This window comes from Ochotona curzoniae, unplaced genomic scaffold (assembly GCF_017591425.1).
Source record: "Ochotona curzoniae isolate NIBS_2020 unplaced genomic scaffold, NIBS_Ocur_1.0 contig_3432, whole genome shotgun sequence".
In the NCBI taxonomy this organism is placed as follows: domain Eukaryota; kingdom Metazoa; phylum Chordata; class Mammalia; order Lagomorpha; family Ochotonidae; genus Ochotona; species Ochotona curzoniae.
Window position 1 is genome coordinate 11427146 of NW_024465859.1, and position 25476 is coordinate 11452621.

Below are 25476 nucleotides of genomic sequence, written 5' to 3' on the forward strand. Positions count from 1 at the left end.
CCCGTAAGGGGAGTTACCCCCAGCTCCCTCAGTTGACCTATTCCCAATCCCAGGTCTCGTATATGCCAGTGGGTGTTAGGCCAGTGCATAGTCTGCCCTTCCATTTTGGTCTTGTATGAGCTGGTGAATGTTGCAACCTTGCCTATCCCATGTCCTGTTTAGGGATGCACATTAGGGTGCTGCTGTCTTGATCTGCCAAGACTGTTGTTGGTTCCTTTATCTATAAGTGATGGCAGGTTCCATAGTCATACCTAGCTCAGACCATCACAACCCCAACTCATGAGTTAATCAGTGGGACTTGTATTTCCACAGGGTTGGACCCACGCATCCCTCATAGAATCTACCCCTGGACCTGGTTCTCTCATGTGCTGGTTAGTGTCTTGACCATGCCTAATGTGACGCATCACCTGTTCCAACGCTCAGTCGGGTACTGGCACCTAGTCCTGCCAGACAGGTCCCCAGCCATAGCTTTCCTGTGGACTGGCATGTGGCAGTCAGCGATGCTCTATGCTAACAGCCCATCTCAGGACTCCATGCGGGCTGGTGAATCAGTCTGGCCCAAATCGATCTTATGGACTCTCCCCTCCAAACCACCAGATCTCAGTCCCCACTTGGCCAGCAAGTTCTGTGACCCCATCGCTGGGAGTCACACAGGGTTCATCCCACTGACATTGGCCTTATTCATAAATGTCCCCAGGCAGCAATTACATACCGTAAAAACCCCAGAGCTCGCCACCGGGCAGCCAGCAGGCAGAACCTGGTGCCCATTGGGTGCACTGGGCAACCCAAACCTAAGACTTGCTTACCATGTGGCAGCAGCAGCCATGGCCATTGGGTCCAGCCTGGCTCAGGCACCCCCCTGCAGCTGCCACACTGCAGGGGGTTCCTTTCGTCCCAACCCCACAGCTGCACACTGCCCCAACTCTTCCTGCAGAAGGCTGGTGGCAGCAGGGCGGAGCCAGGGGCCTAATCCAGTTCCCAAAAAGAAACCTCTCAGGCCTGGGAATGCCTAGGACTTGCTCACCATGTGGTGGCAGTGGCCATGGCCTGAGTCCCCAACATTAGGTCCGGCGTGGCTAGGATACCCCGCATCCACCACGCTGCAGGGGGTTCCTTTTGCCCCAACCCCAAGGCTGAACACTGCCCTGACTCCTCCTACCGCAAGCTCATTAGTGACTTTTCACTCAAACTTTGTCTATGTTCAATGTAATTCAATGTAGTTATTATTATTTGTTTTATTGGAAAGTTAAATATACAGAGAGTAGAAGAGACAGAGAAGATCTTCTGTCCCTTGACTCACTCCCCAAGGACCCGCAATGGCCAGAGCTGAGCCAATCTGAAGCCAGGAGTCTCTTCTGGGACTCCACGCGGGTGCAGGGTCCCAAAGCTTTGGGCCGTCCTTTACTGCCTTCCCAGGTGATAGGCAGGGAGCTGGATGGGAAGCGGGACTGCCAGGATTAGAATCACCACCCATATGGGATCCTGATGGATGCAAGGCGAGGACTTGCAGCTGCTAGGTTACTGGTTGTTTCCAGTTTGTAGTTATTATTAGAAATGCCTGTAAACATTCCTATGTAAGTTTTGCAGAGCATATATTTAAAATAAATGTTTTAACTTCTTAAAGTACTACAGTCAGACTTATAAAATACCTGTAGTATTTCTCCTAACACTAGTAGTGTGACAGTTGTAATCATACTCCTGAAACTCTTCAACATTTCTTGCTATTAATCTGTTTCATAGGAGCCATTCCACAGAATGGGAAATAGATTTCCCTAATTTCTAATGGTATGAGTATCTTTCTGTATATTTATTGAACACTTTTGTGTCTTTGTTGAGGTTTCTTTTCAAGCCTTTGCCCAGTTTTTAAATTAGGTTGTCTTTCTGTTATTCATTTCCAGGAATTGTTTGTATATTCCGGGCATAAATCCCAACATTTCCTCCTAGCCAGTAGCTTTTCTTTTCATCAGTTCTCTAAGAACAATAGCAACAGACCCATTGTGGTAGCCTAGCAGCTAAAGTCCTCACCTTGAATGCGCTGGCATCCCATACGGGTGCCCGGTTCTAATCCCGGCAGCCTGACTTCCCATCCAGCTTCCTGCTGTGGTCTGTAAAGACAGTCGAGGATGGCCAAAGCCTTGGGACCCTGAATCCACATGGGAGACCCAGAAGAGGTTCCTGGCTCCTGGCTTTGGATTGGCACAGTTTTCGCCATTGCGGCCGCTTGGGGAATGAATCATTGGACAGGAGATCTTCCTCTCTGTCTCTCCTCCTCTGTGTATATATCTGCCTTTCCAATAAAACTAAAATAAATCTTAAAAAGAAAATAACAGCAACAACAAATGCAAGCTTTTAATGCAATTGAAAACTTATAGCTTGAACGTTGTCTCAGGGCTTTAAAACATTCACCCCCAGTATCAGACCCTAGGAATAATAAGCTGGGGGAATGTTTCCTAAAAAGAAGATTCTTTGGGGTTCCCAACAGGGCTGTCATTTCCTCCAGGTTGGTTGCCATGGTGTTTCAAAACAGGGGCTGGAGACAGGTGGATGCTTGGCCACTGTGTGCAGATGCTGTGGAATCAGCGTGGAAGGGAATCACAGCCGCTTGCCGCATCCCGTGAGCACCACAGTGTTTGCAACCAGGGCCCTGTGTGCTCCTGGGTGGAAGGAGCTGGCTCTCATCTCTTTTCAGCCTTTGCTGCTGGATTATGAAATGCCATATCTATACGGAATCTTAGGTCTGGGCATATCTTCTAACGCAGTAGTTCTACTTCTAGGAATTTAACCTAGGATATACATATGGTTTATGCAAAGTATCTATCTCAAGAATATTTATTCCTGCTTTGTTTAGATAGTAAGATATTGAGAAACCACCTAGAAGACTGGACTGCTAAATATATTCTAGGAACTTCACGTGTTAGCGTGCTATGAAATCATTGGAGCTACTTCCCTATAAATCCATGTATCTGTTGGCAAAGATGCTGGTGCAACATACAGTGGGATTAAGAAGGTTTGTGTTATGTGTGTGGGCATGCATGTGCACATGTTCTCTTTATAAAACCATGACCTAGGCAGACTTCCTTTTTCCTAAGAGAAATCTAAGTCAATGAGTTACACCAACAAGAGCAATTTTAAAACCTCTCTAGGGCCCGGCGCGGTGGCGCAAGTGGTTAAAGGTCCTCGCCTAGCACGCCCGGGATCCCATATGGGCGCCGGTTCTAATCCCGGCAGCCCCGCTTCCCTTCCAGCTCCCTGCCTGTGGCCTGGGAAAGCAGTCGAGGACGGCCCAAAGCTTTGGGAACCTGCATCCGCGTGGGAGACCCAGAAGAGGCTCCTGGCTTCGGATCGGCATAGTATCGGCCCGTTGCGCTCACTTGGGGAGTGAATCATCGGACGGAAGATCTTTCTCTCTGTCTCTCCTCTCTCTGTATATCCGCCTTTCCAATGAAAAAATAATAAAAATAAATCTTTAAAAAAAAAAAAAAAAAAAAAAAACCTCTCTAGTCCTTTACATATGGGTGTAGGCAACTGTATTCTGCTCAGTAATACTTTTAACTTCCCTTACCTCCTCCCCTTAATTCTGCAGCAGCACATCACAGCTGCTTCTGGACTCCCTGGAAAATTCCACTACCTAATCCTGCAGCCCACACCCTGTCTGCCTCAGGTTTGCCCATTGTCCCTGCCACAGTCCATCACAAAAGCTGCAGAGTCTGTGGGGCCCCTTTGGAAGGGGAAGAGGGAGAAACTGGCCCTGACCTGACCGCTATTTTCAGGAGTGGCATGGGGGGAGAGGTGGGTCCTGGGGCAGCAGGGAGGGTGTTTCCAATGCTCCATTCATACTCATCCCATTTCATTGTCATTGAAGGCATCTGCAAGGACAGGCAGGAAGGTCAAAATGTTAATAGTGGTTATTTCTGGTGATCGGATTAAAGGAGAATTTAGGTTTTTTTCTCCTTTTGCTTATCTGTGTTTTCTAATTTCCTACCGTGAACAGACACTCGTTGATTAATATTTTAGAATTTTGTTGAAGTATATCTTGATTAATTTATAAAAATAGCTTCTTGGAAAAAAATTCAAAGATGTTCCCCAGAGCTTTTTAAGAGTATGAGGTTGGAGGAGTAAGTACAGTACTTTCCAGGTTAAAGACGTTTAATGATACATTCCCTGTCCCAGATGTGGGCCCAGATGTTGTAACCAAGCTAACCCTCCGTTCACACAGGAAGGTCTTGCTCTGGTCTCCTCAGGCAGAAGGTATTTCCAGAACAGAGCAAGAGACAGAAAAGTGCTGATAGACATGGTCTGAAAATGGGTCCTGAGAGACTGAGACGACAGGTGGGAAGCCTTCCACAGGGCTGACACATCACAGATGTGCACAGAGATGTGAGCACCTGCTATGCTAAGTTCTTCTACCTAATATTCAATAACTTGGTTCCACTGTCAGATCCTGGACCCTGACCCAACCCTGAGAGAGCAAAGAACAGCGATAATTATTGTAGCTAATATTTTTCAAATGCTTATGTGTCAGATGCTCTAATAAGTGTTTTCGCATTTGTGCATTGGTATTTTTCATCCTTCTAGCAATCTCTGAAGTAGATTGTCTCCATGGCCATTTGGTGTTCTGTCCTCCTGGTTGCAGGAAGCTGTTGGTCCCTCCATTAAAGGCCACATCTGTGAGGTGATATTGGATCTGTTTATATAATTACATTTCACAAAGTTCATGGGAAATGAAGCGATAATGCACATCTTCCATGGCCTTTTGGCAGTGCTCTCACACATGGATAGTGTGCCATGCTTAGGTGCTCAGTCCCAGTCCCAACTCTGCTAACTATAGACAATCAAGCTGGCCTTTCAATGTTTCAATTTCCTCATTTGTAATATGGCAATTAATAATCCCAGTCATTATAAGTTATCCAGGGAATGAAAAGAGCCAGTATGTACAATGGCCTTAGAACAGTGTATGGTGTCTATGCTGTTGATAATTTGCTAACTACTGTTGGTGGTGGTATTGTCATCTGTCTCCCACAAAGGGCTGACAGCTCCTTCGGGGTTATGTTACTATCATATTAATTCTTATATTCACAGCCTTAAACCCAAGGCTTGGCACAGGGTGGAAACCCAGAATTGCCAGGTCAGTAATAGAGCAAACACCACTGCTCGTATGTTGTAGGGTGAGGGAGGCATGAGTCCTTTCACCAATAGATGCGTTCTCCCAGAGATGATGATAATGGCAGGGAGATGCACTCATAGCAGGTGGAGTCCAAGGAACAATAAACCTGAGACCTAGCTCGACTCTCCCATGTTACAGATGAGGAATCCTGGGGTAAGGGAGTTCATGGAATTCATTTGTAGTCATGCAGCTCAAAGGCATTAGGGAGTGCGAGCCTTTACCTTAACGACAAATTCCCATGGGAAGTTGCATAAAATATTATATCCAATCCAGGTTCACAAGGCTTCATTGGACACCAAGTGCTTTATGCTAGGCTCATGAGAAGTGAGTGATGTGGACTCAGGCATTACCTAACCTGGAAAAGATGGACATTCAATTGGCTAATCCAAGGACGTGAGTGTGGGTCTTGTTTGCCTGTGCGGTGTGGAGAGATGGAAACACCAAGTTAGAATTATGGGGAAATAGGATTTCTCTAGAAGGTTGTTTGAGCAAAACTGTTGGGGTTATCCTTGAGTTTTAATGTTGAACCCCTCCAGTTAAGGAGTCTTTCCCTCCACACACACACACACACACACACACACACACACACACACCATCGTTGGTCACCACCATCCCGAATGGAAACTGTAGGAGAGAGGCAGGCATGGATTTCTGTGGGATGGGGATATTTGGGTAGATGTTGGAACATGGTTTCTCTCACCAGCACCCTCACTCAGAGAAACTGCAGCCCTACCAGCACAGCCGCCCACCCACCAGGACCATGGGGAGAGAGAGGAAATATCGATCCCTAAATTCACACAACAACGAACCCACCATCATCACTGTAAATGCACAGCAAAACTCAGGGTCAGGAAAATCAAAGGTCAGCTCACCACAGTGGCCCCTGATCTCCATGCTGGGGCCAGGGGCAGGGTGGTGAAGCAATTTAGCATTGAGCATCTTTTTTGTGTAGAGGAAGCCCAGGATGTAGCAACCAGCATCAATAAGACACCTAAGAGGCAATGCCAAGCAGCCAGATATGCACCAGATGGGAGCAGGGAGCACAGAGGTGGGCACTGCCCATGCCTCAGTCCTGGTGGGCAAGCCTGGTAGCATCTTTGGCCTTAACTTCACCTGCAACATAGGACCAGAATTAAATAATCCCCTTAAGTCGCTTCAGGCTGTGAAATTCAGTCTGGAATCTTCCACATCCTATAAAGAAATTTTCTTTCAAAAGTTGTATTTGCTATCTGGGAAAAGATATCACCAGGTAAAATACAAACAGGTCGACTTGCCAGTCTTCATAGGTTGCATTTCCCAAGACCTTCCTGAGAGCGACCCCAAGAGAAAAAATGCCCCCATGAGGTCCCTTGAGTTCTTTATCATCATTGTTGTATATTCTGCTCCACAACCTGTCCTGGCCTGTGTTCATATAAAAGTGATATTTTAAATTACTTACCGTAGCTGAGTCTAGACTTGAAGGTCGACAAGGAATCTCACTTTTCATTTCAGCTTTGGCCCAATCCCAGCTCTGATTGATTGGATTACAGGAAAGATGTATTTTTAACATGTTTCTCATATTTTCTGTCTTCTTTAAGGAGCAGCATTAATGTAATGCTAGAGAAAAGTAGAATTTCAAAATTAAATTTATCACAATTCACACACATCACAATAGGATAATCCTTTATAAATTAGTTCCCCATTGGCACTTTGCTATGCTCACTTGATCCAGCCTAGTGCTTGATAACTAGTTATTACATAAGAAATCCATGTGTGCAGTGGGACAAGTGAAAGTAACAATGGCAGTTATGACAGTGACAGCAGCTACTATTGGATTGTGTTTTTCCCATGTGCTGTTGACCAAGATGTTGTCTGTGCATTAACTTCATCCTTACAAAACCCTGGAGGCAGTGTTATCCTCCTTTCACCTAGAAAGAAATTCAAACACCAGAGAAGAAAGGCAACCACCCCAGTCAGAGCATCCTTATTGCCCTACCCTATCTTCCTGGCACACCTGTTAGATCTGCCTTTTGCTCTGGTGCCAGCTACAAGGCAGCACCCTGACTGGTACCTAAGCAAGCCCTTCCCCCTTGCTGCTCGCCTTCCCTGTCCCCTGAGATTGTGTTTGTGCCAGACTGCACATGTCCAGCATCCCAGTGGAGAGAAGCTTCAGAACAAAGGGTAGACACCATGACAGTGTTCCTTGGTAGACAAGTACCGGACAGGCCCTGCAGCCTGCTCTGGATGCTGAAGAAATCCCAGGCTTCCCCACCTAGAAGCCTCAGCTGCTTCCAGAGTCCAAGGTTTAGTCGGGGGAGGCAGGAGAACATTCTATGTCAATGGATCTCCAATGTCAACAGGCGCCAGAGATTCCTGGACAACTTGCTGAAACAGTTTGCTGGGTACCACCCAGTTTCTGATTCCTCATGCACCACACTCTGGGTCAGAAATCTAGAAGCAAGACATTGTTTCTTTTTGGTCACTAGCTTCAGGCATCCAGCAATCCCCTAGCCAATGACTGTCACACAATCACTTAGGTTAGAGTCTTGAGTGCTGTCCCTCGGGAACATGAACTATGGAATGCTCTAGGTTCTCATACCCAAAGGCACAAGGGTAGAAAATATCTCAAAGATTTTAGAGAATATCAATAATTCCATCAACAAAGGCGTTTTTTTTTCCATTAGCATGCTAATTAGCAGAGCCTGCAACATTGATGGAGCTCTGGATATCTGAAGTGCACAATGGAACTGGAGGGTGGCCTGCCTGGTAGAGCCGATTCCCACTGCACTGAGGATCCTGGCCAGGATGCCTATGGTTAAAATCCAATTAGAAGCACCACATCTACAGTCTCAAGGAATGTGTTATTGGAGTCAGTCACAGACTGCCTTGCTGGGAAGGGAAGTTCACTAATGAGCCAATGCACTTTGTTTTGTCCCGCAGACTGAACCAGAAATCATAGAAGAGACCAACATTGACAGAGTTCACGAGCCCCGGGGCTACGCCAGGTCGCGCCAGGTGAAGGGCCACTCAGAGACATCCACACTGAGTTCACAGCCATCCATCGATGAGGTCAGGCAGCAGATGCACATGCTTCTGGAGGAGGCCTTCAGCCTGGCATCTGCAGGCCACGCAGGCCAGAGCCGGCACCAGGAGGCCTACGGCTCAGCGCAGCACCTCCCCTACTCCGAGGTGGTGACCAGTGCTCCAGGGACCATGACACGGCCCAGAGCTGGGGTACAGTGGGTGCCAACCTACCGCCCAGAAATGTACCAATACAGCCTGCCCCGGCCGGTAAGTCACATGTCCTGCCCCGTGTGGGCCAGTGGTGGTGGGTAAAGGAAGACTCAAAGGCAGGGACTCAAGTGGTGAGTCATTTTGACGTCTGGGGACAAACTTGGCCAAGCTGTCATCCTCCTCCCATGATCCAAAGCCAGGCCTTCTATTCCCATAGGTGAGGCACTCAGGACGCCCTTAGGTCCAGCTGCAGTGTGTTTCAGAATGATTTCCTTTTCTACAAGCCCTCCTGTAAGGCGCATTCTTCTTGCACTGATGAGTTCTTACGCTTTAATTTCAAATGTTGAAAGGCATCCCCAAGCCACATGTTAAAGGGCTGTATAGCCCAAATGGTTAGAAGCCTCAGCTTTGAGCCAGCTGCCTTGACTAAATCTCTACGGGTGAAGGAAGACAAGTAACTTTACTTCTTAGCGTTATTGTAATGGTACAAGAAGGTCAGATCCATAGTAAATGCTATGGAAGTGTTGACCATTGTTTCATTTAATAGTGATTGTGCTTCTGTGTTGGATAAAGCTTCCATGATTTACATAGCAGTTTGCATTAGTTTGCATGTTGTTCACCATCTACATCCCTTTTTAAAAAGACAGACTCAGTTTGTTAAGCTGTAGGCCATAATAGACAATGCTTTGTGTATTATGATTTTTCACCCATAATGTTCTATGCCCTATTTCCAGGGCTTATTCCTTGATAGTTTTGTCAGTCATTCCTGGTCCTGGGTACTGACCCAAGAGTTACTTATGTATGCTTTCATTTATCTTTCACAACAGGCCTCAGAAATAGGTACTGATTTTGGGCCTATTTTACAGGTGAGGAAACTGAGGCTACACAGCTCATTCAAGTGGCAGAGCTGAGACCCACGGTTAGGTGATTTGGTCCCAGGGCCCATGTTCTTGCACCAGAAGTGAGCTATTGTGCCTTGTGCTGTGTTGCCTTTCTACCCATGTTTTTTCATTTATAGTAGGCTATTTCAGGCACCCATGGCTTGGGCCCCTAACCCTAATATCCACTCTACTCTGGGACTTAATTAGGTACTTGATGATGCTCTGTCATTTGTAGCCTGCACACTGGAGTGAAAATCTTCTTACTATCCCATGGGAAGATTCTCTCTGCAGGTTGCTAAAATATCTTGCTGGGAATTATTCTTAATCCTTCCATCTCTCTCTCTCTCTCTCTCTCTCTCTCTCTCTCTCTCTCTCTCTCTCTCATTTTTACTCGTTTGCTCGGTGCCCACCCTGGTATTTGAGTCATGCTTCTGCCTGGCTCCCACTCTTTGAATGGCATTGTCTTGCCCAGCCTTTCTCTCCCTACCCTGCACCCTAGTCAGTGCATTGAGCATTGGTAGGAGAGAGAGAAGTTCATTCCAGTTGAACCTCTGAGGTAAGGTGGCTGGGCTCAGAGTCATCATCAATGCAAGTCTTCCTCCATGGACTGGCAGTGCAGAATTTCCGTCTTTTCACGGGAGAGGAATCAGATCCCAGAAATCTAATTCTTATCAATCAAGCTCACAGCTTCTTTATGATTAGACACTAACTTAACAACCTGGATGACCAGGGGGCCTGAACACTGATGTTCGCTGGTCTTCATGGCCTTCCAGGAGGTAAAAGCCAATTTGGGGGGGAAAATCCATCACCAGAAGGAAAACCAGCGGTCCCTAAAATCTCTGCTGATGGCAAATTCAGAGTTCAGACAATAAAGGAAGCTGAATGAATAAATGAGGGACATCATGTTTTTTAAAGTTTGATTAATTTATTTGTTTGAAAAGCGAAATGACAGAGAGAAAACAAACTTTCATTTGCTGATTCATTCACCAAATGCTGACAGCACCCATGGCTTGGGCCAGGCTGAAGCCAGGAGCCAGGATCTCAGAAAAGTGACAAGGACACGGATACCTGAGTCACCATTGGCTGCCTCCCAAGATACACATTAGCAGAAACCCACATCAGAGGCTGAGTAGCCAGGACTTGAACCAGGGATGCCAGCATCCCAAGAGGCAGCTTAATCACTGTGCTACAATAGGGACATTGTCCATATAACATAAAATGTGTTGTTTTTAGGTATGCAGGACAATAGCTTCAAGCACATTCACATCATCATCCAACCAATGTCCAGAACTCTTCATCTTACATGAAACTATTTATTAAAAGGCAACTCTCTTTTTCCCACCCATAACCGTGGCTGCCAACGTCCCACTCTGTTCTGTGAGTCTGACTACTCTGAGTGCCTCAGAGAAATGCATTCACATTGGGAGTCTTCATGGATGATGTCAGTTACAGGACAAGTGTGCATGGATGCCAAAGTTTCTCCTTCCCCAAAGGAGACATCTTGAAATTCCATTTTCCCGTGAGTTCTTTGAGATACCCTGTGGTAATGGCTGGTGTATTTCATTTAGTGTGACCTCCATGCTGTCGCATGTATCAGAATGTCCTTCCTTGATAGTCACTCCTCTATCAAGAGGCTTTCAAGTTGCTTCCTGGTGAATTGCACTGTGTACATTCCTCTATTCCTGGCTTTCCATTGTTTTGAGTCTGTAACCAGCAGTGGAACTGTAGGATCAGATGGGATTCTGTTTATTTAACTTTTCATTCATTTGAGAAGAAAACAGAGACAGAAAGCTCCTGTCCATTGAGTTCATCCCTCAATACCTGCAGTGGTCAAAGCTGAGCTGTGGAGAAGCTGGTAGCCAGGAATGCTACCCAGGTCTCTCATATGGGAGGCAGAAATATGGTTATATGAGCTGTCATCACTGCCTGAAGCTGGGATGAGGAGCCAGGCACAGGTACAGGCTTTTTAACTGTTGTCTTAGCACCCTGTCATATGCCCACCCCTGGAATCCTATTTTTAATTGTTTGAGGAACTATCAAATAGCTTCCCCACCATGGCAGCACTCTTTTGCATTCCCACCAGCAGCGCACTGGACTTTCAATTTCTCTAAATCCTTACCAACATGTATTTTCTGTTTTTATAGCAGTATCCTTAGGATGGGGGGCTGCCATCCCATCATTGCTTGGATTTTACTTCCCTAGTGATCAGTGATGTTGAGCGTCTTTCTAAATGCCCTTTAATTTTTTAACAGGATTTTTAAGATAAAACAGAGTTGGGGGTCAAGCTTACACCTCAAGAATATGCTCTTGCCTCTTACCATGGGGATAATTGGTGGGTACCCTGCAGAGAAGTACCAGACACTGGAGGCCACCACTTGCCACCTGCCCGTCAGTCTGGAGTCTAAGTGTCTTTTATCAGAAAGAAAAAAAGTCCCACTTGGCCTTCAATCTCTGTTGTTGTAACCTACTTTCTTGTGACAGTTGTATTATAGTTCTCAGGATGACAGTGCCCCACTAATCGCACATTAAATTGGTACCTGCCTTCTTTGGATCTTCCTGGATACAGAGTAAACACCCTGATCTCAGCACTTTGATGTTGACCCACTCTCTAGTGATTGCCACTGGCTCAGTCCTCCTAGTCTCTATGTCAGCAGGTCTCTACATTCGTCTTTCCCTAGGAGGGTGGCTACCAGGTACACAACCTCAGGCAAGGAGCTGCAGCTCTGTGCCTCAGGCCCCTGGGCCACGAAGTGGTGGTAATAAGGCTGGAGTGAAGATGAAATGATAATTCATGTGAAATACTTAATGCCATCCTGGCACCTCCCTAATACCAACAGTTATTAACTGATTTAATCAGAGTAACTGGTATAGTGTCCAATATATCAAGGGACCCAACAAATAATAGTCATCATTATCAAACTATTCCTTCCTTGTATTTCTTAATGGATCTCCCTTTATTTCATTTTATTTAGTTGAAAGGCAGAGTGAAACACACACACACAACAAAAAGAGATCTTGAATCCATCGGCTCACTCCTTAGATCACCACAGCCCTGAGCAGTGCGCGTGGCCAAAGGCCACAGACAGGAGTAGGGAACGCACTCTGGATCTCCTGCATGAGTGACAGAGACCCAAATATGTGAGCTATCACCTGCTGCCTCCCTGGATACATCGTAACAGGAACTAGACTCCAGAGTGAAGCCTCCCCTGGAGCCCAGGCACTCCAGTTTGGGAAGTGGGTGTCCCAAGTGGTGGCTTATCCACTGGGGCCACTGTCCTGTCTACTGCCTACAGACCATGACTCCTGCTGCTGCTCTGTTAACTCTTAAAATCATACCTGGATGCCCCCACACTGGGTCCCAGAAAGCATTAGCTTTTGGTTAAAGACAATTCTCTTCTGATTAGCATCCCCAACGAGTCCTGGAGTTTAATAAGAAAATCTTGGCATCCAGGACAAGCCCATTCACCAGTGACAGGCAAGATGATGCCACAGTCCATATCCTTTATATCTTAATTTGATAACACCATCTAAAAGCATGCATTGTGGGTCACTAGAAAAACAGAGTGATTCTGTCTGTTGTAATTGCGTGTTTAGCAGTTATGCCAAGAAGGACGAAAACAAAGGACAGAGAAGTAATGCAGCAGAGGGATAAGACATCAAACCAAAGCAATATGTTTTTAATTTGTTTTTATTTTTAAATATTTATTTATTTTATTTGAAAGTCAGAGTTACAGAGAGGGAGAAAGATCCTCCATCTGCTGGTTTATACCCTAAGTGCCTGCAGCAGCCAGAGCTGGGCTGATCCAAAGCTGGGAGCCAAGAGCCCATTCCAGGTCTCCCACATGGTGCAGGATCCCAAGGCTTTGAGCCATCCTCCACTGCTTTCCCAGGCATTAACAGGGAGTTAGATGGGAAGCAGAGCAGCTGGTACCCACATGGGGATAGCCTGCTATACCACCATGGTAGCCTCAAACCAGAACAATATTAAAGACAACTCTTTTGGGTATTAAGACTTCTGTCTTTTCCAGTGACTTTCATGGTCCCTATTTTAAGAAAGGACAAAATAACTAATAATTCACAGTGGCAAAAATGATTCTCAATAATCATCAGAGCCCCCTTGTGCTATGATAACGTGGACATCAGTAGAAAGGGTGGCAATTCAGAATGGTAACTGTGATTACTTGTCTCTTTGCTCTACTTGGAGACAATTAGAAGCGAGTAGTTTAAATGTGCAAGGGCGGGACGATGGCGATTGTATCGTAGGAATGGTTACTTCTGGAAGCGTGACCGTTCTTCCCTGATCATATTTTACTCTGGAATCTATGAAGAAATTAGATTTGATGCCCAAGAGCCAATCCCGTTTCACTAACGGCCATAATGGGGTTGTGCCAAGTAGCATAAAAACATGCTACAGACTTCCTGATGGCAACAGAGTAGGGGATTCTGAGAGACACAGCAAGGGCTACAATGCCTGCCCGCAAGGCGCTGAACAGAGGGAATGAATGCCAACAGCAGCAACAGGAACAGCAGCCACCGTTGCCACCTGTGGAGCTCCCCATCTTTGTCAGGCGTCAAGCTAAGTGCTCCAGGAACGTTGGCTTTGCCGCCAGAGGAGGGCTCTCCAAGGACTCAGCAAGAAAGGAGGCTTGGAGAAGCTTCATGTAATTGTATGCACTGGGGTTTGGGAACAGGGCTCCCTGTGGATCCCAGAATGGGAAACTACTCATCTCACATGGTGCAGGGATTGTAGAAAAACCTGCACTCCTCTTCCTGTGGTCTTGAACCCATCTCCAGGTGCTTCTGATACATGAGATAATGTGGGTGCTGTGTAAATAGTTGTTACACTCTATTGTAACAACTCTATATGTGTTCAGTATGGATGTACTTTTTCAGGACATTTTTCATCTTGGGTGGTTGACTTGATGGATGTCAAACTCCTGGATGCAAAGAGCTACTATCCAGATGTAAGTGGCAGAACTGGAGTTGTCTACCACTTGAAGCCCATACTCAGCATCCACAGCTAAAGGAAGTTGTCTAGTTGCTCTCCAGGTTCTGATGAATACTTAAATACCCAAGCCTTAAGAGTGTGATCTCATAAATTTCCATTCAGTATGAGGGAATTTGGGGGAAAAATAATAGGTTAGTTATTTTTTGGAAAATAGAGTTGCAGAGAGAGGTCAGGGCTGTGCCAGGCCAAAGTCAGTAGCCCAGCACTTCTTCAGGGTCTTCCACATGGGTGCAGAGGCTTAAGGACTTGAGCCATCCTCCATTGCTTTCCTAGGCACGGTAGCAGGGAGCTAGATCAGAGCAGCTGAGACTTCTGTCAGCACTATAGGCAGCAGCTTACCCTACAACGTCATAGTGCTAGCCACAATGTGAGAAAACATTGTGTACAAAGGAAATTCAAAGGCTTTGTGAAAAGTGGAATTAAAAGACACATCTGTTTGGATACAAAAAAATTTGAAGTCGGTGCATATGAGGGATCGTCTGGAAGCTCATGGAAATATGCATTATGATAAAAACCTTGTAAGGGGGCTGTTTAGCCCAGTGGTTAGGGTGCCAATTACGGTGAACAGCATTCCACATCAAGGCACCTGGCTTGGTTCCCGGCTCTAGCATCGTGTTAGTGCAGATCCTGGGAGGCTCCCATGAAGGCTTGAGTAACTGCTACCCTTTGGCCTGGCTCAGCCCTGGCTCTCATTTTGGGAGGAGCGAACCCCAGGAAACAAAAGATTCTCTCTCTCTCTCCCTCCCTCTCGCTCTCTCTCCCCTCCCCACCCCACCCCACCCCTCCCCACCCCACCCCACCCCACCCCTCCCCCCCTACCCCACACACACCACCATCACCAGCTCTGCCTCTCAAATAAAGCCATGCCTGGATGTGTGGACTTCGAAACCTTTTGCATTGAAACAAACAGCTGTTAATGTTGTTTTTCATGAAATTTGTGAAAGACACATTTCTACCTATTACTCTTCGTAAAAGACACATTAATGCTGGGGATGTTATAGCTTTGTTTTTTTCTCTTCTTTCTGCCTAAAGACAAGCAAAACAACTAATCCCTCCTCCTCTCCCCAACACCTCCCCCTCTGCAGCAGGTTCCCCACCACATTACCACCACCAGTCGGCCCACTGTAGGCCCTGCCTTCAGCCCTCCTCACCACCAGGCCCCTCCACGCCTGTCCATAGGAACAGGGAATTTTGTACTGCATCTGACTGCGCCCCCCCACCTCTTCTACATGGACTGCCCTGAGAGCCTAAGGATTCTGGCAAAAGAAGTTTCTGAAATTACGTGAAGGAAAAAAAAAAAAAACCCTCCCCATGAATAGCATGCCCTTGCTGCCAGGTGGAAGGTTGGAAGTTCAGAAGCTGAACCTATTTCCCAGGTGAACCGCTATAGCAGAGACTACAAGGTGGAGAAAGCTTTCCCCTGGCTGGTAAACAGTATGGGCTACAGAATAAGCCTTTCAAGAAGCAGAGATAAAAATAGAAGGTCTGGCTCTTCTGTTGAATAGCGTACACAGGTGGAAGAGAGACAAGGCAGCTACCTATTCCCACTCTTGGGGAAGGAGCACTTTTGTTGTGGATTTATGAGTGATCGTGGCAGGTGATGCTGAAAGAATTGCAGCACCTTTTAGTCTGCAAAGCCGCAGGATTCAAGGCAGTCATTGGCAGGTGAGCGATGAGCTGCAGTTGCACGAGGACCATCCCTCTCCAACTCTAGCCGGAGCAGCTCTGCTCTCCAGCCTGCCGGGATGACTTCAGGGCTAAAAAAAAAAAAATGTATGGACACTCATGATCTGGGCAATGCCTTAATTCCTGAACAAGGAAGTAAAAGCAGATTCAGAAAAGTTGAGTGATGTGGCCATAGAAGTGGATTGCTGGGGCCTGGCATAATGGCTCAGTGGCTAAATCCTTGCCTTGCGCACAATTGGGCACTGGTTCACATCCCAGCTCCTCCATTTCCCCATGCAGCTCCCTGCATGTGGCCTGGGAATGGGTTAGGGGAGTTTCATCTGCTAGGGTTCACTCCCCAGATGTTCATAATGGCCCAGGTTAGGCCAGGCAGAAGCCAGGATCTCCATTTGGGTCTCCTGTAAGGGTACCATGGGTCCAAGCACATGGCCATCTTCAGCTACCTTGCCAGGCACATTAGTGCACCTGGGACCAGAAGTGGAGTGTTCTGATATGGGATGGCAGCCAGCCTAATGCACTGTGCATTTGTGTTTGCTTTTCAAGTCTGCCACATCCTTCCTGATCATTTCTCTCCAGCTGCTCTTAAAATAGTCTTTCTCTTTGATATTCTGCCACTTCACGGCGGTGTGTTTACATGTGTGCTATATTTCATTTATCTTCCTTGGGATAGATTATACTTCCTGAAATTGTCAATTTACTTATTTTATCCACTCTGGGAAATTATTCTTCATACAGTATTCAAACATCATCTCTCCCCATTGTCCCACTTCTCTCTTTTGGAACTTAGATGAGCTGCGTATTAGAACTGCTCCTACACCCGCTCTATAATTTACTCCTCTTGCAAAGCCTCTGTCTCCTTGTATCTTTGTGTTTCTTTCTCAGTTATTTCTCAAATTCCATTTTCTGGTTTATTCATTATCTCTTTGTCCTTGATTAAGCTATTAGTTAATTTCCCTACACTGACTATTTTGTTTCAATAATTATGTTTTCCTTCTAAAACATCTATTTGTTCTCTTTCAAATCTTCCTGGACATTTCTGATCATAATTGTCTGTTTGGGCAATCATTTTAACAAATTCTTATGTTATTATTCTTTGTTTTGTAACTGGAAATTTCTAATTCCAATTTCCTTAAAGCTCTACATCTGCCATTTGCATTTTGGGCTGACTTTCAACTTCTCTTTCCTGATGTATTTTGTAGTTAAAGATCCTGAGCCCCTCTTGGCTACATTTCAATGTGTATTAGTCCTGAAGCCCACTTGAGGGATGCTGTTCCTTCAGAGCAGTAACAACAGCTTTCCCTTGAACCTGTGACCTCCCTGCCCAGAAGGGACCAATGCTAGACCACATTCTCAGGGTCAACCAGCTTGATGGTGGTGCTCCAAGGCTTGGTCTCTTATCACATCTTCACCATGGCATCTGTCCTCCAGGCCCCACTCCCTTTCATATGTGCTGGTCTCTATTTCCTCTTCTGGTTTCATCTCATGCTTTTGTTTTAGCTTGTTGCGAGGGGTAAGGGAGGAGAGAGGCCCAGAGTTTGCGGTGTTCACAGTGTGGGTGTTGTGTCCAGGGCCTGCACCGTGTCATGGAGTGGGCTGGCCCCTACTACAGCATGCTCTCTGTGTTCTGAGAGGGAGGCCTCGTTCAGTTCAAGATTCCTGCTGAAAGATTCCCGGGGCTGCTACTTTTTGCCCAAATGCCTTCAGGTTTCAAGTCATATCCTCTTGTTCTTTAGCAGATCTGGCAACATAATGTCTAAAGAAAGAGATGAGAGATCAGCTAAGCTTTGTCTCCCGAAGGAGCACTTCAGAATTTTTTTTTTCTTCGCTAAAGGAGATTATGGGCTGGCTCTTTTAGATCCTGTTCATCCTTGTCCATTTTTCCTCTGTCCCCTCACATGTTGATAAAAGCCTTTACTTCTGTGACAATTCTAATCCTTTTGAATTGTGCTTTAGAGATTGCACAATACTTACACATGCAGAGACTCCCCTGATCCTCTGAGCAAAGCATCCTTGTCATCATTTCACAAGAAGATAAAGATCCTGAAGGCCAGAGGGGTCGCCTAACTTACTTAGGGACCTCAAGTGTGTTCATCAGATCTTCCACACCTTTCCCCACGTGTCACCAGCCTTCCATAAGAAAGAAAGTGAAACACAATCAGTGATGCCTTCATTCATTCATTCATTCATTCAATTAGTATGTTTTTCTGTCCCCTCAGACACCACGCACTGTTGCAGACAGGTGGCTATGACTGAAAGCAGAGCCTTTCTCACCCAGCCTGAGATGACAGTCACTTTGGTAAACAACAAGCACAATCTAATATCTGAGAGTAAGAATGACCACAAGAATCTCTACCTCGAGCTCTAGAAGAGAATAGGGCTGGGCGGGTGAGACAAAAGAGGGAACATGGAAGACCTGGGGAAAAAAATTCACAGATACACGTAAAGGAAAAGAACTTGTCAGGAGCCAGGAGCAAATGAAGAGCTGAGTGAGTGCAGCCACCCCAACAGAGGGGAACCAGGTAGGAGAGAAGCCGGAGGACTCCAGGGAACAGTCTGGGGAAGCGAGGGAAGCCGGCCCTTGGCAGCTGACCTGGCTGCCACCCAACACCATTGTAACACATGCCCTCTGCTGGCTTGTCTCTTCCCAGGCTTACAGATTCTCCCAGCTTCCGGAGATGGTCATGGGCTCCCCACCTCCACCAGTACCACCCCGAACCGGCCCCGTGGCGGTGGCTTCTCTCCGACGGTAATGTGTTCCTTTCTTGGCTTCCCTGGGTTATTTGGAAATGATCTGGTCCTGTGCAGATGGGGGTTGTGGAGAGCAGTACCTGAGAGGTACCTTCCTGCCCCAGCCTGAGGCACCCCCAATGCTACAAAGGAAGCAACACCACCACGAGGTGATCAGATTGCCTATGTTTCCAGATACAAAGTCCTTGAGAATCCAGTCAAAGAAGCCCAAGGTCAGCTGTTCTTACCTTGACCTTGGACACCAAATAAATGAGTCAAGCTCTGTCTGCCACAAGCCCAGAAGACCCTCTGCTACTTATGGCCAGGCCTGGATGTGTCAGGGCACCCACCTCTTGATTCCATCGTGTTGGTGGTGCCCTTGTGTGTTTTGTAGGGACAAATCAGTCCTGACACAACCCCACACTACCCTTATGGGACTTACAACCAGCTGCTGGTTCCTACAGGTGGGAGGCCACTCCTCTTGTCTGGACCATAGCCCAAGATCTGGGGACAGCACTAACATGGCCGTTCTGTCCCAGCAGGTCCACCTCAGACATCGGCAGCAAAAGCAGAATGACAGAGTCTGCGGGCCCAGAGCAGGCCCAGCTGCACGACAGCGCCTCCTTCACCCAGGTGTCTCGAGGTCCTGTTGCAGTGGCACAGTTGGATCAGTCACCTCTAAATTACTCAGGTGGGCAGAACAAACCACATGGCCTCAGGCACCTGCTGCTGGGCTCCTGTCCTTCACAGCTTCACACAGCCGCCCTGCTTGCTCCCTACTACCCACAGACCTAAAAGCCAGTGCATGCCTGGGTTCCCTCAGTAGCCCTGACCAGCACAGCGATCAGACGAAACATCAAAGCATGCAGCAGCCTGGGTGAATATTAACGCTTTGTCAGTGTTCAGGAAACTTGATTTTTTTAATCCTTAAGCATTGCTATCTACCACATCTCATTCCCCATCTCCCTAAAGGTGACCCCTGTGCTTAGTTCTTTTGCTGTGCATGAATATAAGCACTTCAGGCAACTCATGGAAAGCATGCGTGATGAAAAAACTGTGCACAGACTTACGACATGTTTGTACCAAAACAAACTTTTCATTCTAGTTTCCATGAACGTTTGTTCAGCACCCTGAGTTTTATGCATTTTTATTTGCATAAGGGATAGCCTACTGTACAGCTGCTTTTGTACTTTATTTCTTTGGAAGTGATGTCATCTTCAAGGTCTCCCCAGGTTGCTGCAGATATACAGGGCTAGCCTGTACAAGCTGCCAGCTGCCAGCACCTACTGGAGGTTTTCTGGTACACAGAAATGTCACCAAATGAATGAATTCAATTTCTCTTCGTGGCTCTTTAAAACTGCATGTCCTCCCGGAGGAAGATCTCTGGATGGCCAGGGGTCATTTGCTCCTGCCAGGAGCTCAGCATGGGTTGGCTGCTGTAGGAGAATCCACGTGGTCTCCATAGCGGGGTTGAGGCTCACGCCTCCGGGAAGCCAGGTGGAAGTCACAGCCGATGACGACCTCTACACTGACAAGGTTGGGGTGCAAGAGGAAGTCTGCTGCTCCTTCTGTCCGCCCCTAGGACGTCTGCCCTCCTGTTCCCTAACCAAGGTCACTGCCAGAGTCCCCCAGGGCTTCCCCAGCTTCCTCCCACCTGGGTAGGTGCTGTTGTTGGCAGGATGCGAGGGTTGGGAGGAAGATTGCCACCTTGGAGGATGGGCAGTGAAAGAGTCCAGACACTCTTAGCCCATGCTGCAGTTGGTGAAGTGAGAAGGAGGATTTCTTGTACTGCCAGGGGGTACAGGCCCTGGCAAAGAGAACACAAGGCTGCCTCATAGCCCCACTTCGCCTGTAGGTCCGTGCCCTGGAGCAGTGGTGCACCACCTGCTCAGCCATCTTCAATGGCCCTGAAAGAATTCCACAGACAGAAAGCCAGGCCCCACCACAGTCTGCCCTCCTTGTGGTTCTGTTGCTTGGGGTCCCAGTTGTCACATCCAGAGTGCCTCTATTCTATTTAGTTTCAGCCCCAGAGCTTCATGTCCCAGTCTAGAGCCAGCTCCCATACGTCAGACCTGGTTTTACAGGACTTCAAGCCCAGCAGACAGCCAGGGAACCCATGAACCTGGCTTTGTTTGGTTCTCAAACGGCTGGGTCCGAGAAATCAGTCTCCACTCATCTCCTCTGTGGGTGTCCCTCATGCTAGGTAACACGGTGCCAGCGGTGTTCGCCATCCCAGCTGCCAACAGACCTGGGTTCACCGGCTACTTCATCCCAACGCCTCCCTCATCCTACAGGAACCAGGCCTGGATGTCCTACGCGGGAGAGAACGAGCTGCCCAGTCAGTGGGCTGATTCGGTGAGACCTTGGCTAATTACCTAGTAATCTTGCAGCTGCTGGCTGAACTTCTGGGAGAAAATAAGATGAAAATCTGAAACTGCGTGTCTCATGGGTTTCAGCCCCCTTCACACTAACCAGATGCTAGACATGTCCCGTTGAAGAAAGTGGTGTGGCAAGGCAGGATGGCCTTGTCTTGAGGCCTGCTGGTTCCACCCCTTCCCAACAAAGCAACTTTAACCAAGTACATTTTGCTAAAAATAGCTCCCACTTGTTGAGTGTTTCCTACTCTGTGCCAAAAGCCGCCTGACACGTGCTACTTGTATTTCCTTACTTAATCACCCCATGCTGTCCAATGGCTAGTTTGCAGACTGTTTCCACCCTGACTCCCATCTTAGCAGGTGAAGAAACCGAGGTCTGCTCTAAGACCACACAGCTAGTACAGTGTCGAGGTCAAAAGTTCAAACCTGCACCTGCTAGCACCAAAACAGTCAGGAAACTCATCTCTTCTAGCTGTCAGAGACCAGAGAATTGTAGATGAAGTGCCTTCATAAAGAAGCATTCAAAACTCATGGGTCTTGCACTTAGATACATCCTAAACCTTTATGACTGGTTGTGGCTAAGGATTGGCTGGACCTGGTCCCAAGGTTTCTGCTTCTTACAAGAATACCTGGCACAGTGGACATGACCCAGCTGATACCAACCTGGAGTTCACCTTCCATGTCACCAGTCAAGGGCTCGTCTGTGCAAACACACACATGCATACATACAGACCAGAAGGCCCAGTTTCCAGGAGACACCTCCCCTACCTCCACAGCACCAGGAAAGACAGATTGTCCCTGCAGGTGGGACCCAAGACTCTTGGGCGCTGTTGACCATTTTAGCAGTTGTGCTCAGCATTGGGAATAAACCCCAGAGGCAAAAAACATGAGTGCACCAGAGTGTGTGTCCTCTCTCCTCTGTGCTAACCTCCATACTTGGTAGCCATGCAGCATCAGCAGTGGGGTCGTCCTCACCGTGGTGACGCCACACATCAGTCACAGCACCAGGGGCAACATTATTATGAGTACATCTACATACCCAGGGAAATTTTGCTTATAACCAAAGCCTGCTCTCACTCCAGAACAGCTAACAACATATGTTCTTTTGAATGAAAATACGTCTGAAATTAAGGATAGCCTTCCTCCTCCCCCCCCTTTTTTTTTTAAGATTTGTCTTGTTTGAGAGACAGAGAAACAAAGAGAGGTCTTCCATCCATGGTTCACTTCCCAAGTAGCCACAACAGCTGTAGCAAGGCAAGACTGAAGCCAGGAACCAAGAACTCCATCTGGGTCTCCCACACAGGTGGCAGGAGCCCAAGCACTCCTTTTCCAGGAGCATTAGCAGGGAGCTGGATCAGAAGCAGAGCAGCCGGGCCTCCAAGCAGCTCTGATAGGGGATGCCAGGGTGGTAGGCAGCAGCTTAACATGCTGTTTCACAATGCCATTTCTCCATATCCCCCCCCACCATAACCAGATACAGTATGATTTAGTTTGTCTTTTAAGAATGACGCGGTCTTGTTATAATTCTCATTGTATTAATTCGGCATTTGTGGGATCTTGCCCCTGTGGAAATGGACCACTTAGCCGCTGTGATTTCTAGAGTAATCAGTGTGGCTCGGCATGTACTTTCCTGTGTCTGCCCTTGCTCCCAGCTGGCACCTGCCATTGCTGCCAGTGTCCTTGCTTTCAGTGAGTCACACGCCCTTGCCCTTAAATGTGCTGTTCCAAATGTGCCGTTGTCTGCGTGTGAGGCAGAGCGTGTTAGAATAGCCTGCCAATCTGGAGTCAATAAACTCGGAGGGGAGCCAGAGGAAGTCCCTGCTCTCCAGCCTGGGCCTCCCCGTGGGGCCTTGCTGAACTCTCTTGGCTATTGGGGCCTTTTGGTTTGTTCCTTTGACATCTTGTGCTTTTCTAAACAGCTGCTGTTCCTGGGGGCGATTGGGTCAGTGCAGCACTTCCCTGATTCTGTAACTGCACTGAAGTCTAAACGCAATATGCAGATTTTGCAGAAAACAAATGCTGTGTGACTGGCACTCCACAAGCAGCCAGCCTGCAGCTCTGACAGCCTGCCTGCTGGGTGCAAAGCACACTGGATGGTCAGCCAGGGTCACCCTTGAGACTCTAACAAAAGACAGTTTAGCCAACCATGGTGTTACATCCAGATGCCTTTGGGTTCGGCCAGCAGAAACCTAGCCTTCCCCAGAACTTAGCGCAGCCTTCTCAGTGGGAAGACCCAGTTAGCTGATAGTTGTTCTTAATTAAGAGGGAAGATGATTGCTGCAGCCTCAGTGGATCTTTCCAGGAGCCCAATTATCACCTGAAGTTAAGCAGGGAAGGTGTGGGTGCCCATGCATGGAGCTAGCAGGGCAGGATAAGCGATATATTAGCACATGAGACTGTGCAGCAAGCTCAGAGGGACCAGTTGTCAGCTGGGGTAAAGGTACTCCTTCAGGGCATCCACTCCCCAGTGATGGGAGAAGCAGAAACCTCCCCTGTCATTTGTTTATCTGCCCTGGCTGATCCCAGGATGCAGCTTGTTTTTCAAGCTGCATCCTGGGATCACTTAGCTGGCATTGAGGCACAGGGCAAGAGGATGTGACAGCTTCCTGGGGCAAATATCTGGCCCTACCTGACAGTGCCTCAGTGGCTGTCCAACTGGGAGCTTCCTTACTATGGTGGTGTGCAGCAGACACGGGAGCCGGAGTGGCCACTTTCCCAAAGCTGACAGCAGCATCAGTAGTGCCCACCATTACACCAGTGGAATGGCATAGAAACACCTTGCCGCCACTCTAGACCAATGTCAGACTGGCAAAGGCGACTTGGAAAGAAGGGAGATAGCACCCACATCTGGAAGGTGTGGACCATGTCCCGGCCTTGATTGTTGGTTACCACCCTTCATCAGTGTCATCCCACCTTTTGAGAGAGCCACTGTCAGCCTTGACTGTCACCATGTCTGCCTTGTAGGGTCTCATGGGGGAATTTAGAGCCTGAAACTTATTAACATGGCACATATGTTCCTTGGCTTCTTCCCTCTCTTGGGTCCTCATCTGGATCCCCAAGGCAGCCCCTCGGAGTGGAAGGTCTCCTCTCCATTTCCTGGGAGTCCACCTCTTTGATGTTCTTTACTACAACACTCCCCTGGGAGCAGACTCCTATCCTAACAGGTGTGCGGCCAAGGTCCCGCATTGGAGTACCCCGGTTGTATCTGCCAGATTACGCCTTTATGAATAGGAGGTTGCCCAGCAGTTCCACAGACTGACTCACACGCATGCTGACATCATCAACAAGGGTACAAACATCTATTTAATTCATCCATTCAGCATACACAGCGAGTCCCCATTGCCTATGTTCTAATCAAATGACTCCTGTTTTATGTGTGTGCGGAAGTAGTCCATAACCTCTGCATCCTTCCAGTTAGTTTGGTTTGACCTCAGTCCACTATTGTACCCCAGTGTCCTGCTTCCTGTGTCCTAACCCCAGTCCCTTTCTCTTCTCTCCCTTGGTGCTCCTGCAGGTGCCCCTGCCCGGGTACATCGAGGCTTACCCCCGGTCGCGGTACCAGCAGGGTTCACCCTCTAGACTGTCTCGCCAGTACAGCCAGCCAACAGGCATGCACCCCAGCCTGGAGCAGGCCCCGGGTCCCTCCACGGCAGCCTCGCAGCAGAGCCTGGCAGAAAACGACCCCTCCGACACTCCCCTGACCAACATCTCCACCGCCGCCCTGGTGAAAGCCATCCGGGAGGAGGTGGCCAAGTTGGCCAAGAAACAGACAGACATGTTTGAGTTCCAGGTTTAGTCATGCCTCCGACTGGTGTAGGGGACAGACTGGACCTCCAGAAACAGATTCTGTGGTTCTTAGCCAAGAACACTGAGCTTGATCCATGGAGCCCCCTTTGCCTTGTTTCTGAGAAGGTGAGCTGCTAGATGTGGGGGAAGCAGAGGAAGCCTTGGCGTGGCTGGCCTCATTCCCAGCTCGTGCTGCTGATGGAAGAAGGTGCAGCGCCTATGGCTGGGGCCTCTGGACCCTGGCCTACAGAGGTACTAGCAGCTGTGCAGATTCTTACTCAAGGCCCCATTCTACCAAGTTCCCAGGAGGGGGAGAATATCACCCCTCCACAGCAAGCCCTGCATGTTAGCCGTATTTCTGTGTCTGGGGTGCAGGATGTGCATTAAGCACCAGACTGTGCCCCCTCTCACTGCCACCAGGACCATCTGCTCTCAAACCATTGCATCTGTTCATGGAGACCCTGACTCACTCAGCCGAGCAAGGCACTCTGCCACCCAGAGTCCCTTTGCCGCTAAAGGTTCTTATTTCAGAGTCAAGTGCACTGAACGCAGAATCAGGACCAATGATTGCACCTGTCAATAGTCCGGATTCTCTCTTTTTTTATATCTCTCCCCTCCCCAACCCCACCTGGTGAA

At 47.9% G+C, this 25476-nt stretch overlaps 1 protein-coding gene across 1 annotated transcript in view; it reads left to right on the top strand.

Annotated features, from left to right (window-relative positions):
* Positions 1 to 24850, top strand: part of KIAA1549L (KIAA1549 like) — a 276665-nt gene extending 251815 nt beyond the window's left edge. The window contains 5 exon segments of the mRNA XM_040980268.1: positions 8084 to 8434; positions 18601 to 18698; positions 19222 to 19370; positions 20883 to 21034; positions 24569 to 24850. Of these exon segments, the coding sequence (XP_040836202.1) occupies positions 8084 to 8434; positions 18601 to 18698; positions 19222 to 19370; positions 20883 to 21034; positions 24569 to 24850 (1032 nt within the window).
* The last annotated feature ends 626 nt before the right edge of the window (positions 24851 to 25476 follow it).